The sequence below is a fragment of the Nanorana parkeri genome, unplaced genomic scaffold, assembly GCF_000935625.1.
Source record: "Nanorana parkeri isolate BGI_ZX_2015 unplaced genomic scaffold, ASM93562v1 scaffold287, whole genome shotgun sequence".
Classification (NCBI taxonomy): domain Eukaryota; kingdom Metazoa; phylum Chordata; class Amphibia; order Anura; family Dicroglossidae; genus Nanorana; species Nanorana parkeri.
This window is the reverse complement of record NW_017306555.1, coordinates 149,784-164,707: the sequence shown is the minus strand read 5'-3', so window position 1 is coordinate 164,707 and position 14,924 is coordinate 149,784. Positions and strand designations below refer to the sequence as shown.

The 14,924-nt window shown below is 41.4% G+C and overlaps 1 protein-coding gene across 1 annotated transcript in view; it reads left to right on the top strand.

Moving 5' to 3' along the window:
* Window positions 1–14,924, top strand: part of PLEKHN1 (pleckstrin homology domain containing N1) — a 50,168-nt gene that overhangs the window by 11,693 nt on the left and 23,551 nt on the right. The window contains exons 3-4 of the mRNA XM_018557501.1: window positions 12,278–12,421; window positions 14,797–14,877. Of these exons, the coding sequence (XP_018413003.1) occupies window positions 12,278–12,421; window positions 14,797–14,877 (225 nt within the window). The remainder of the gene's footprint in view (window positions 1–12,277; window positions 12,422–14,796; window positions 14,878–14,924) is intronic.

Here is a 14,924-nt window from a genome sequence, read left to right as displayed (position 1 = left end):
GCTTTTCCCCATAGTTCTCCGGGTAACGGGAGGACACAAACTAGCGTCCTCCCGTCACCCTAGGCTCAGTATAGGCTACAGCTCGCGGTTTACTGAGACGCCGGAGTATAGCGCGAGCTGCTGCTCGCGGTATACCAAGACGCTGAAGCGGATCCCGACAATTATGTCTGGATCCGCCCAGCTGCGTGACTGACAGCTGGCTATGCCTATCTAGAGGCAGAGCCAGTTGTATCCGCCCCCGTCCGTTTTGCCAGTCAGCACTGGCAGATCGGAGTGGGGAGGGGGGAATCCAGCCCCTCCCCTGTCACGGGCAGAGAGCCGTGACAGGATCGAGAGGTGAGCGAATGCCAGTATGTGTTCGCTCACCTCCTGATCTACTGAGCCGACCTGTGACAGTTTCATTGTCACAGGTCGGCTAGAACTATGAGGTGAGTGAAAAGCACTCACCTCATAGTTCTCCTTTTAAGCTAGCCATGCATGGCTAGATTTTCTCTCATTCAGCCCACTGGTGAATAAGAGAAAATCAGTTTATTCCCCCATCCACACTAAATAGCATGGATGGAGAAATCTCTATTGCCAACAATGGTATTTGATAGGATGCAGTCACTGTTTGGTTCAATCAACTTTTGAATCAACTTTTTTTTGAGTCCGGCGGTTCTTACAAGACCACCCACGGCTCATATATTGGCAGATTCAGAAGGAATTGGGCAAAATTTAAACTTTCTATGGCCAGCATAATTGTATGACCAAAAGTAGGTGGACACCCCTCCAAAATTAGTTGAGGTAGTTCAAGTGAAGGGTACTGTTAATGTGATCGCATACAATAGAAATATATATTTGAACAATTGTGAGTTTAGAGAAGACTCTCTTTTCTGTGCAAGCATAAATGTGATCCAATGTACTAAGCCAGCTCCATGAGTTTGGTGTGGAGAAACCCAAATGGTATGCACAGAGCCCTGACCTCAACCTTGCTTAACACCTTTTGGAATGCTGAGGGTCAGGTCCTCCCATCCAACATTAGCACATTACAAAGGTAGACTACACAGAACTCAAATAATACAAAACAGCCTCACTGCCAACCCATTGCTCCCTACATATTGCAATACATAAATATGCATGCAAGACTTTTAAATGTTTATCTAGTGCAGGCACCCCCTTGCTGCTCTCATTGTATGTGGACAGTAAAGTATCAGTGTAAATACTCCTACCAGTTTGATATCCTTTGAGAATCTTTACTAAAGAATTGTGGTGCTAGCAGAAATGTATTTGGGATTTGGGTGAAGGTACACTTGCCTTTTTTGTGGCTCTGCCCTTCCCCCCCCAAAACTCATAGGTGCGTGCTTTTTACCACCAGTCTAAAAACCAGTCGAGTGAGTTTATCTTTTTATAGAAGTCACTCCTATCCTTGTTCAAATTAAAACCCATTTGATGTTTTCATGGGCAGCCAAATAAGGCTGATTTTTGCTTCTCATGAATGTGTTATGCAATACACAGCTGGGAGGAAGGGGTGTCAGTCTTGCATGCTAGTTGTGACATCAGGGATATTTTGGTTTGTGTTTTTTTTGTTTGTTTTTGTTTCCCACTGGAGCATAAGAGTTGTTTAGTCATCTACCTGTCATACAAAGGAGTGACATGAGAACTTACCTGTATGTCTGCAGGGGTCACTCACCTCAGCTGTACGGAACTGATTCATTGCTTTGGAAAGATCCTGTTTCCAGTGTGACTTTGGCTGATCGAATGTTCCCTGTATTCCATGAAATTTAATCACAGGGGCTTTCAGAATAAAGGGTGTGAAACACAAGCATGTTACAACGCCTTCTTCTAATAACTCCTTGGAAAATAGAAAAATGAAGGCACAAATCAGAACATGAAACTTTAAAACAGAGTTGTAGATTGCACATGGGATAAAAGTGAGAAATGATTTCATGAAGGGCTGGGTCCTGTCTTGGAAGGGTGATTGTTCTTTCTTAGACCCACTGTAATCAACCCCTTGAGGTGGCTTATTTAACAATTGGTGTGCTTTCCCAGCATGTTAAAATGCCTTATTAGCCTCTGAGCAGATGTTGGGGGTGGGGGTTGTACATGGTCCTAGCAGCAAAAGAATTGGAATAGGCAGATCTCTTATCACCCACCTATATATGACAAATACTAATGTGTCCATAGATATAAGATAGTAGTTGGGAGCTCTGACCAGATCAGGTTTTGTAGAACAAATGTTCCATAGACATGTTGTTTTCTAATTTGACCATTGTTGGGCAACAATCCTCTTCTGTCTATCGGTACCCTTTTAGGTTGCATAAAGAAAGGCATACCTCTCAATCATTTATATTCCTGAAGTGCTTTGTGCTTGCTGCTTTGCTCTCTGGTGTCCAAGCTCCAGAATATGTACAGCAAAAAGGAATGTCCAGTAGCAGAGATCTTTCAAAATGTTGGAACATTTTTGCGTGAAAGAGCTCTTCACTCCATTCATTTCCAAGTATGATAAACAAAGCGTATTCAGTTGAAAAACACACACACACACACACACACACACACACACACACACACACACTTATGCTTTGTAGCCCGCAGATGGAGCTTTTATTTTCAGGTTTACCAGGCTTTAGTTAGTAGTTTTAGTTGGGGCCGATTCAGATACCAGTGCATTGTAGGTGTGCTAAAACACATGTTCACTGTGCCCTAAATTGCAGTAAAAATTACTTTATGTTCTATGAAGCTGTTCACATATTGTGTTGTATTGCAGACCAGTGTGGTGTATTTTTACAAGATTCTGCTTGCTGCACCTTTTGTATGTGCTAAAAGTGCAATATGCATTGTACGGTAATTGGTATGCTTTTAATCACATGATCATGATTTCATGGTAGGAAACTGGTTAAAAAAAAAGGCAACACAATGTATGCAATGTATGCAAAATGTACATTGTGTTGTGCCAAGTTTTAACACACTTCCTTAAAAACACATTGAGTTTTGAACAAAACGCATGAGCTGTTTCTAACACAATGTTGTGAACTGGGCCTTAGAGATGCAGTCTGAAAAATAAAAAGCCATCGGTGTTCTTTCTCTGTGGAGAGCGGAATGTTCTGCATATATTTTTACTATTTGTGCATCCTTTTATTAAATGTTTTATTTGTAAAAATCAAGATTTTATATAAATACTAAAGGCACAACGATACAAAATATCAGCTCAAAAACGCAAACTTTTTTATTATAAATAACACCCCAAAGATCACTTGAATTTCTCTTTAGGTACAAGCTTTTAATGTGTATATACACACACCCTTCATCAAGTCATTCTGACAAAGATGGTGGATCTCTCAACATACATGCAGTCAGACTAATATGTCTTGACAGATGCATCTTAATGCCATGTGGCGCCCATTGATCAAATCTGTGTTAGCAGGTGTTAAGCAGCTTTGTGATAAACATGGTATGTAATGTATATGCGGTGTGGGTCATTCCTGAGCAAACGCTATACTGTCTGCACCCTCTGAGATGCACTGCAACCACCAATACGTGTGCAGTACAGCCTGCGCTCACCCCAAAATGTCAATCTAGGAGAACCAGTTGAATCATCTAGGGTGATAAGGAATTGACATGCACTGTGGAGAGGATCGGGTGTGAATACATTGTGCAAGAGGCAGGGCTTAAAAATGACCTTGCATATGACCATGGAAAAAAGTATACTGCTGTTGTCTAATATTTGCTAGAGGTACAATAGAATGTTAGGTTGCAGAACATTCCTTCGATTTCCTAATTATATTTTTTGAAAGGTATGTATTTTTGTAATATAGATTTTTGAAGGACTTTCAAATGAAACGAGTTGCCTCAATGATGGCAAGATTTCCAGCGAACGTTCAAACGAAATTCTAACGATGTATGACCAGCTTTTGGCCAGTCAGTCCACCTATCATGAACAGTGTTCCACACTTCACACTCCAGCTGTGTGACTCCAGCACCTGAACAGTTGAGGTGTTAGACTAGTCTGTTTTATTTGGGTTGAGGTTGGAGGTAGGGCACCTTTTTTGTTTTTCCGCTGCCTTTGTAACTTTGCTGCTGGCTCCAATTCGTCTGCCTTCAATGTGTCAGAGGGCTAGTTTCCTTCCACTTGTCACTTTTTTTTCTTAAACTGAAAGCTAAAAGGTGTTACACATGATCTGCTGGGGTTTTTCCTGCATGCTTTTGCATAATTAGCATGTGAAAAATAAATAACCCTATAGTGATTCAGTATTTGGGCATACAGGTAAGAATAGCTGCTTCCATAATATAAAAAAAGGGCGTTTGGATTAAATTCCTTATTTTGATCTTACCAAGGCATATGCAAGCCATTACATTTAGTGCTGTGCATGGGCTTTGTGCAAACCCAGTTTGTCCAAGCTGGCGTATAACTGTCAGTGACACACCCACTCTCAGCCTAAATGGTTATGGTACAAGTAGTTATGGGGCCGGTAGTGCCTGGCTGGCTGTAACGGATTGGGTCAGGGGGGTGTTGCGCTGACCGTTTTTCTCTGGCTTTAGCGAACCCCAGCAAACTGAGTTTGCCCCAGGCCCATGCACATCACTACTGGCCATATAAATTTAGATTTATCTCATTAAGTCCAGGGGTTGAATGAGAGAGATTACTTAATTTATCCATCTAAGCTCAACAGCGTGGAGGGAGGCATCTTCCCTGGCAGCTATTATATTCGGACAGCCGGTGCCTTCGGGTGTCCTAATGCCCGAACAGCTGGCTGCAGTCAATGTTTGGCCGACAATTTCCCACCCAGCTCCTTTGCCAAGGTAAAGATTTATCTCTTGGTTCTCTATGCCTAGAGACATTACAATCTGTCTCCTTTTGATCTATATAAAAAAAAAGGTATTATGAAGGCCTACTTGATTGGATGTGCACTGAATTGGTTAGCTTTGGCCTGACATTAAGCAGCTGTTGGCACAAGGTTTCTACTGCTCTCTGGGGCACTGTTAAGAGATTTACCTTTACTTCCTGTCCTGGTGACGAGGCAGTGAGGGCAAATCTCAAACCGCAATCCAGATAGAAATAAAGACACAGTTTAATCCAGAAAAATCAATAAAGTGTAGTCAAGTTTTGGATAGAGTGGGGAAGGACCCTAGCTTCCTGTTCTGCTGACAATGGTTTCACAAGGCAGGAAGTGAAAAAAAATCTACAACCAGAATACTGAGCGAAATCTTATCCATCAAACGTTATAGCCTTCCCTTACTCTACTAACAAAGGCATTTTTCTAATTATAGCTGTCTATAGTTCAGCTTTAACAGATGTGTAATCGTGTACAGTATTTTATCTCCTGGTGATTATTTTATTCCGTCATCTTATTTGCTGTCCTTGGATTGCCCTTCAGGACTGGCCAGCTGTAACACTCCAGTAGTGTTTTAATTGGCTTGGGACTATTGTCCACTTTATTTACCTCGGCTCTATTCTAACATGTGTAATAAGCGTTAGAAGTCCCCCTGCTGTGCACGCTCAATGTTCCGGACATAACGGCCGCTGCTGGGCAGGTGGAGTTTGTTTACTCAGGGCATCTATTCAGACTGTGTGGATGTTATTTAATTTATGTGCCAATTAAATGAACGTTTTTGAATTGATCAAAAGATTGTGAGTTACTAAATAGAACATACGTTTTATATGTATTCAGAACACGACACATGGTTTAGCAGCATATAGCCCAGTCTGAGTTCACTGTGGCCTAGTAAACACTAAAAGCTGCATTTGGGTTAGTTGCTGTTGGCAAACTGGGCCTCATGAATAAATTGTCATGCTTTGCCCATAGCAACCAGTAGGATTCTTCCATTTTCTAATCTGTCGTGGAAGCATGAAAGGGATCTGTGTGTATGGTCTACACCAGGGTTAGGCAACCTTAACACTCCAGCTGTTGTGGGACTCTAAGCCTATAATGCATTGCAAGAGTCTGGCTAAAAGACAAAGGGATGATGGGATTTGTAATTTCACCACAGCTAGACTGCCGAGGTTGCCTACCCATGGTCTATGCAGTATTACAAACAAAAGGCTTTTTATTGTTATGCTGTATATTAAAGTCGACCAAAAGCCCGTTACTGCATGGTCATTTACACCTCCCTGTAGGTAGTGGTGTTGCAACACATCCAATGTGGGGGCAGGAGCTGTGTGCAGGTACAGTTTATTGATCTTCTACTTGAGCACCGATAGGCAATTAGGGGATCTGCCTGCTCAGAGATTCTGCTTCCACTGTGACTCCCCTAACTATTTTAGGTTGGGGAGGAGGGAGAAGTGCAGAATAGCTGAAGTGATATCAGTCTTTAGGTTCCTTTTTAACATGCCAATAGGTGTGATATGAGAAAGCTAGATTTGCTGGCCATGCTGAATGTTTGTTTTTTTATGCCAAAGTCTTTAGGCTGTGTTGCCCGGGGACGCTCACACTGTGACCACATGCACTTCTTTTCTGTGTGTATGGCAGGGCTGGACAAATCCCAGGGAAAGGTCACCAATGCTCCTTAAAAATTGCTGCTGGTGCCTAACTTTTGAGGTTTTCTCTAGTGTCAATGGAGGCGGCTTCTACAAAATCCTGCTCACTCCTAAATTCCATATTACTTTGCCCACCCCTGGTGTATGGGTGCCTCTAGGGCTTCCCTACACAAGGTTGTTGATTGCACTACTGTGTAACCCAGAATTGCCTCCTAGATGGCCTTGTGATAAACAGAATAAAATTAAACTACTGCACCTATATGGATCCTTAGGACCCACATAAATCTCAGTCATGCAGGAAGTGTTCAAAGCAATCAAGATCCATGTTTGTTGCTAACTCCTCAGGTATTAGTGGTGGACCGTGGCCGATCTTGATTGTGCAAAAGCCTGATCAAGGATTGCTTGCATAGCAAAAAGCTGCCTACAGACGTCAGAGTGCAGCTGGCCAGATGCATGATCTGACCACCCTTGGAGCAAGCTACATACAGAGCAATCCATAAACTGCTTCCCTTAGATGTTTATAACAATGAAAAAGGGATGGGTCGGGAGCTGGGAGCAGGTTATCACCATTGGCCTGCGGGAATAATTGATTAAGGCAGGTTTTCCAACCTGTCCAGTACTCTGACAGTTGGTTCATTGATGGGCCTGGGAGACTTCCAATAGTCATTAAATTGTTGTCCAATAAGGTTGGTTGACTGGTAAGTGTAACTAACATTTTTATTTGTTTCCCTTGCCAGATTGTTAATGTCAGCCAATGTCAGATATCCATTTTGTTGGATCAATTTGATTCCTCATGCTTGATTCTTCTGATTTATTGGTTTAGTCAGGGGTTGACAAATTCATATGGAATTCAGGAGCCTGTCCAATCCAAGAGTCAGCAGGATTTTTGAGGAACTGGCTCAATTTCACAAGAACTAGAAAAAAAACAAATTGGGTGCCAGCTGTAATTTTTAAGGAGCATTGGCTACCCAGCTCCTTGGATTTGTCCGGCCCTGGTATAGCCAATTAAATTCTTTGCTTGCCTATATATTTTATGGGAAAGGAACAAGGTTTCAAGCAAAAAAAAGTTGACCCAAGCTTTTGCAAAACTGTAGAATTCCCAGGTAGCTGAAAGCTATGCCTTTCTTAACCTTCTTCCCTGATACAGTATGGCTGACTCCACTCTGATTTTCTTTGTCTTTGTGTATGTCCTTGCATTCCACAGTGTGTGTCCATTATAATTTGTTTTATAATTTGTTTTAGTCATCCTTGTAGTGCCTTATTTGTAATGACATACAATGGAGAGTCGGGCATTCCTTGGTGGGGTGGGCTGCTGCTTTCTCCAGTTCCACATTCCACTGTGCAACTGATCCACTTATTGTGGCCAAATCTTAGCCTGAGCTTGGGGAACCTGAATGTTGTAGGCGCGGATGCTTGCAGATCTTTGACACATCATGTAATTGTAAGGGTGTGTGTAAAAATCGCCTAATTATATATTCCCTTGATTTGCAGCTATTGCCATTTTTTTTTTCTTCTGTTTAAAGCTGTAAACTGTCAAATGTAGAATATTACCGACATGTCAAATAGGCATTTTTTTTCTTCTTTTCTTGTAACAATTCTATTTTACTCAGTTATGTTATTGATAGCTTTCTAACTTTACAGTGATTGGTAGCTCAGTTTGCACCGCGTTTTTTTGTGTTTTTTTTCACGCTCACTATGGACAATCGCTCTGCATTCACCTGTATGTCTTGGCTACAAAAAAAGCGCTAAGGGAAAGTGAGTGGTAGCAGCAAACGCCAACATAGTAATGTAGCAAAAGTTTGACCCGTAGCTGTAAAAAACAAAATCTGTGATGTTAGCGTTGTGAACAATCACTGCTACAAAATAAACCCACAGACATGACCCTATAGCATTGCACTGTGTACACCATGATGTACACTGAGAGCGAAACATACAATCTCTTTCATAGTGGTTATTAATGTTTTCTTCTTCATTATCAATTTAAAGCGACTTATTTTCTAATTTTGCTCTTTCTATTGATCTTTTCACTTCCTCATTCGCCGAGGATGACACCCATTTGAGAGGGACTGGATGTGTGTGAATGGACCCCTACTGTGAAAAGTGAGGAGGTCTGAGGCCATTGAAATGGCACTTGACTATAGACTGGTACAAGAGTTATGCAACTTCCTGTTGACCATGATTGTCTTTCTAGATAGTAAGGAGCATTATTTCTTATAACACACAGGGCCATAGATGCTTGGGCATGTGGGTGTTGTTTTGTGGTCTGTTCTCCTTACATACTCGCTTGTGTTAATTGTGTATACGAGACAAAAAGGGTTCCTACAAAGTACACCTCTGTCAGTATACATAGTGGACACTAGACTAAGCATTACTGTGGACAAAGACATCAAACCCATCACTTGGGATGAGATAGCATGTGGATTCCCATTTGAATCAATACTGGTTTCTATACTTTACTATGCTTGCTTAGATGCTCTCCACCACCAATTAAATCATGTTCTGCTCTTAGGGCCACACTTTGTTCCCAAAGCAGTAATAGCGAAGAACAATATTGCGCTCCATAGCCCTATGAACAAATTTGTCAAGGGCCTCTCTATATGTCAGTATGTTAATCTGGTCATTGGCACTGCAGTCCCAAATCATGTGTATATAAGAACATAGGGTGAATCATGTTGACTTGTTAATGAAGAGGTACTGTGTTATGTGGAAAGAGCTGTGTAGGGACTATCTATTTAGTTAAATAACTTTTATTGCTGGCTTTAAGCCTTTCTTTTTTAAGATTTATATAAAATAAAAATATATTTTTTATATATTGTTTGGAGTTGTCATTCATCCGGTGCCTTTAAAACCCCACTTTCTCTTTAAAGAACTCTCTTTGTGTATACCATTATTAGGGGTGTGGCACCCAATATCCAGATCCAGGTCAAAAAACTTCTCTATTCAATACATATACTTCAGTACACTTTGTTCGTTTTGGGGAAACTCAAACATTTTGAATGACATTCGCCAAGTTTCTGATGGCATTATGGAATGTTCTGACGAGATTTATTGTATGAACATTCATTCAAACATCTACCAGCCTAAGGCTCAGAGACACTAGCGTTAAAAATTGAATCTTTGGTCAACCCGTCTCTTTGTCTTGTAGCTTCAAGTTGGCTATAGACGTTGGGCAGCTACTGGCCTTTGTATGGCATGCGCTGGTGCCATTGTTTGATAATAATTCAGCTAAGATATAATTTTTCACAGCTCCACCCCTATAGTGAACATACAGAGGCTATTTGATCCCATGCACGTGAAAAGTAGGAATGAGATTCCCTCTCATAAGAACTTGCACTCTAATAGAAGCTGTAGATGTAAAAATCAGCGCTTCGGTGCCATTCTTTCTGCTCCTTTTTGTTTATACAAAACCATTGAACTGAGCAGTTCCCTTTCTGAAGAGACAACTATTAATATACCATCGGTCTGTTTGCTTTCAAACACACAAGATTGGTTTTTCTTGGTTATCTGTTAACATTTTGACAACAATCTGTCTGTCATCTGGTATAGAGAGAGGATTAGCAGGAGTTATACATTGCAGACATGAGGTGTGGCGGGCGATTTGCTTCCCCCTTCTCATTGTCTCACGAGTTAAGCACACAGGTAGGTTATGTCCTTGTCGCCTTCACGTCAAGTTACAGCACCCCTCGGCACATACAGGGTCTTATTTTTTTTTAATGGAAGAAAATAGATGTGTGTCTGTTGCTGATAGCTGTCAGTGAAATTCCAGGTGCTGTCTCTCTACTGGTAAAATAATGTAATCTAAGGCTTTCCAGTAGATGTAAGATAAAGGCGCAAAGGAGTGAACATGTTTTAAGAATTTTTATTTTCCTTTTTAATAAGATCATTGTGCAAATTATTTTTGGTTTCCTGAAATGATGCAAGAAAATCGTTCTGTAGAGCTAGAATGCTTTGGCCATTTTCCATTCGTTAAGTGATCTTTTGCGTGATTTTTTTTTGTGTGTGTGCACCTTACCTTTACCTGGTAATATCTTGATATCTGGCATCATTGCATGCATCTTTTTTTCTTTTTAAAATAAATGATCTTGTAGAGAATTATCTTTTCACAAGAGGAGAGCCTTTCCTAGCCAGGTAAACACTACCTTTTTGTCCATAGGTGTCCTAAAGGTGGCCATAGACACTAAAGGCCTGTTTGGTGGCCAGTGGTCCCTTTAACGTGACTGATCCTAGGGAATTGTTCCTGTTTCGGCCTATGGAGAGAGGCAAGGGAGGAGCTCTGCAGATCCTTATTATTTTAAACCACCTGCTATTTTTCCAGATCGGCTGCAGTATGCTGTGTCTAAAGGTGCCTGGTAGATGTCTCCTGATCCAGCTAAAGATGACCAGACTGTGACAGATTGTCATCAAATGTCTATGGGTTTCCCTAAAATTGAAATTCATTCCAAGAGACTTCACATACCTCATGTCCTCATATTTTTCTATTTTTCTTTTGCCTTTATGACTGATTGAACTATTGATCTGCTTGTACAGCTGGAATTATAGTTGATTTGACATCCATATCCAGTTTCGGCCTGCAGAGCTGGACGGTGTAGTTAAACCATGGTAAATCCATATGTCCTTAGAAACTGATACTGCAGATCACATTCTCCAGATAATGAGTTTAGGAAATGGGAAAGCAGAATTCAGTAAAAAGTGAACCTGTTCTCAGTTCGCCCAGGACTTTTATTTTCTCTATTCACAATGTGACATGCAACCAGAAACCTGATAACGGCCGATAGAACTGTGTAGTGTCATCCGCTCACACTAGAGGACCACCCTTGAGCCACTGCAAAAAATGCCCTGGGATTAGCGGGTCAGTGTGAGGGAAAGGCATGTAGACACGATCAGCACAGGGATCTGAAACTAAACACTGGGTCAGACCAGTTCAGCCTTTTGAACATTATCCTGCTGACCGTAGAAATATTATCGAGATGTGCTGCTAGATATAACTCTCCTATTGCTATGCTAGAAATGCAAACCATAATGGCAATGGTTCCAGGTATCTATCTGTTTATGTGAAAACAGCATAGCGTTCAAGGAAACCTGTCATGAGAGAATAATGGAGGCAGCCATTGCTGACAACTTTTGCAAATGACAGTTGCCTGGCTGTGACCTTTCTGTTTTGCTTAAATACTTTTTAAGTCGTAGACCTGGAGCAACTATGCAGATAACTTCTGCCTTTTTCTGACTTCACTTGCTCATTTGTTAAAAGTCAGTGAGTGGGTGTTTTAAGCTATTGGGTTAGCACAACAGTCGGGTAACTAGCATTTTAAGGCACTGATAGCTGTGACGGCCATATTTTTTTTTTCTCCTCATTACAAGTTAAGTTAAAGGGTTGGGAAACCTTAAAGCCCACCTCTGGGAATTTGTTAAACAAATTTTAATACAAATACTTCTCTTATTCCTCACTCCCTCTGGACCTGTCAAAATCCATTTTCATTATATGTAAACCTGCAGCTTACATCAAAATATTACCTGCTGATCCTGCCATGAAGGTCCTTGTTGAACACTTTTTGTCATCTCAGTTGGGCTCCTTCATTGCCACCTTGTCACATGGGCTTCTGATGGAAGCTACAAGGAGCTGTTTCAACACGCATTACGAAGGCATGGTCCATTGTTGTCACCATCTGGAAACCAGCCCTGAGAAATAATATGTATAGCTGGGGCGCATGCATGTTGTGGCTGCACAATGTTAGTACTATTGGCACCTTGCTTTCTGGATGAATGATGGTGTTTCTTTTTTATTACTGTGCATTTGAAATCTTTTGTAACCTTTTCTTTTTTTCATAGGACATTAACTTTGATGTACAAAAGGATAATGTGGACCAAAGATTCCTCAGCATCTTCCGTAAGGGCAAGAAGAAGACAATTGTTAGGAATATGGGGCAAATGATCCACTATTCCAAAGTCAAGTTCCGCTTCCAGCATAATCAGGTAAATTAGTCTATCTTTTGTTTACTGATTATTTTAAATCATATGGATTTTTTTTAGAACTAATGTGTTTTTCTTTTTCTTTTATATTGTCTGCTGCCTACTGCCCTTTTAAATCATACGGACTAAAGTCTGGTGTATCGCATATAAATCTGAACTTGCATTTGACATATATATATTGGAACTGTTCTGTGCAGCCAGTTTGCTGACCCAGTCACCATTGGCAGACAGCACATTAAGCTCCTCAATGCTACCTTCTGTAATAATACAGCTTGGTCAAGTGCACAGCCTCAGCCTGCTCACTGGACAATAAACAAGCTGCAGCTGGCGGGGGGGGGGGGGGGGGGGGGGTGTGACACCAAAATGACAGTCATTTTGGTGTCGCCCCCCTCTGAAAAGTTGGGCACTTGATCATGGACAGAGAGCCCAACAGTTGCACGAGAGAGGGGACCTGGCGACATACCTTATACCACTGGGTGTATGTCCCCTCCTCTCTGTCATCCGGAGGAGCTGCTAGGCGACACCCTGCTGGGACGTCATCACGCATACTTAGGTAAGCACGTGTGATGTCCCAGCATCTTATCTGAACTAATGAAATTGTAACTGAATTTTTTTTGTTCGGTAAAAATCGTATATCATGTAATACATCATGTAATATGCGTGGCACAGAAGACCCCTGTTTTAATACAGCTGGGATTCCAGTCAAGTAGCCGGTCTGTGTGAAATTGTTGCATTACATTAATTGCCTCATTGATGGTATCATCCACTGCTCTGATCAACCTTTTTGAATTCAATTTTGCCAGTGTATGGCCAACTTCAGAAGCTGCCATGCATAGCTCTGCGAGTGAACGTCAGAGAATGTGTACTTATGTATATATGACTTTATATTGCAGACCTGAGGTGTGCGATCATCAATCTGTTTAATGATAATCTACTGTAATATGAGGCAATTGCTGTTTTTCCAAGGTCATAATGTTTAGAAATGTGAGGTATTTGCCTCAGGCAGATGTGAGGTGTATTGGTTACAATAATGGAAAAGATGATCCCCGGGCCGCAAGCAGATAATTTACCTATCAGTGCGCCTTAATCTCATTGTTGGATGAGAAGCTGCCTTTTCCGGATAGCTTGTTAAATTCCATCAGTAGACGAGGGGTTAATGGGATCAGCTGTTTGCCTAGACCGTGCATTATGCATCATTCATATCGTTGTACAGGTCCTGCCCTACTCGTATGTGTGTTCGCAGCACCCTGCGTTTTTTACCTGTGACTCATTTCCGATCACTGACGTCACTGTCTTGAACCTTGTGCTCACGTCTAGATGATTCGGCACTGTGTGTGTGCTGAATTTGTAAAGCCCATCCCTTTCTTGTTTATGTTAACAGCCTTCCACTCAATTATCAGCAAGCTCAGCAGACTTGCTTGGAATGTTTTGTAAGCTATTGGGCTTCAATAAAGTTTATAGAGGCATCAGATCAGAAAAAAAGCCAGGCAACCAGCATTTTCAGAAGGAGAGGGCAGCCTTTTTAGCTTTCATCACAGGGGCTCCTTGTAGGTTTTTATTGTATTTTAAGTAATGTGAACAAGCCTAGACTACAAACCCACTTGGCCTTTTAATGCAAAGGGTTCTTAAGCTGGACATACACATATGAACGTTCATATGAAAATTAGAACCTTTCATATCAGAGACTTGACTAATGTTGTTTTGTTTTAATTTCTTTATTATATTTATATAGCGCAGACAATTTTACACAGCACTTTACATGGTGCACATTTTAGTCTCCCACAGAAATCTATGTTTAGTATAATAAATTATATATTAATACCAATACAGAATATTTGGGCGAGTACTTATACTCGCCCAAATACTCTCTATGCTTATCCCGATTACAGGAACTTCCTGTATCAGGAAGCTGGCTCCATGCTCCCTCATCACCAGGGAGCATGGAGCCGGCTTCCCGGATAATCTGGAAGCCGGGCAGCAAGTCATTTCACCCCGCCAGGCTAGACAGGAAGCAGGGCGGAGAGTCATTAAACGGCCTAATTCCCTTAATGGGGCTTCCAGTATCTGTATTCGGTATTGTCGAGTACTGAAGAAAAAATATCGGTACGTGATACCGAAAAAACGGTATCGGCGCATCCTAGTAATGGCAAAGTTTTTCTAATTTAGCTTGGAATTTGAAGTATTTGTATGTTTTTACTGGCTTTAGCGTAACAAATCCCTCAATGGAACCACTTACTAGTTCAAATATTGTCCTAGACCTAGGTGGTCCATTTCTATGGAGGTGGCACTGCATTTAATGATCATACCAGTCTGTCTTGTTCCAGAAGTTGTTCTACGTGACGATGAACTCTTTTTTTTTTCTTTTACTCTTTTTCTAGGATGTCAGTGACTGTTACTTGGAATTGTTTCAGTCCCAGCTGTACTTTCAGTCTCGTGGTCCCACCGGTTTAACTTATCAGGTATGTTTCCCCCGTCAGGATAATGAATAAGCCCCCCCCCCCCACGC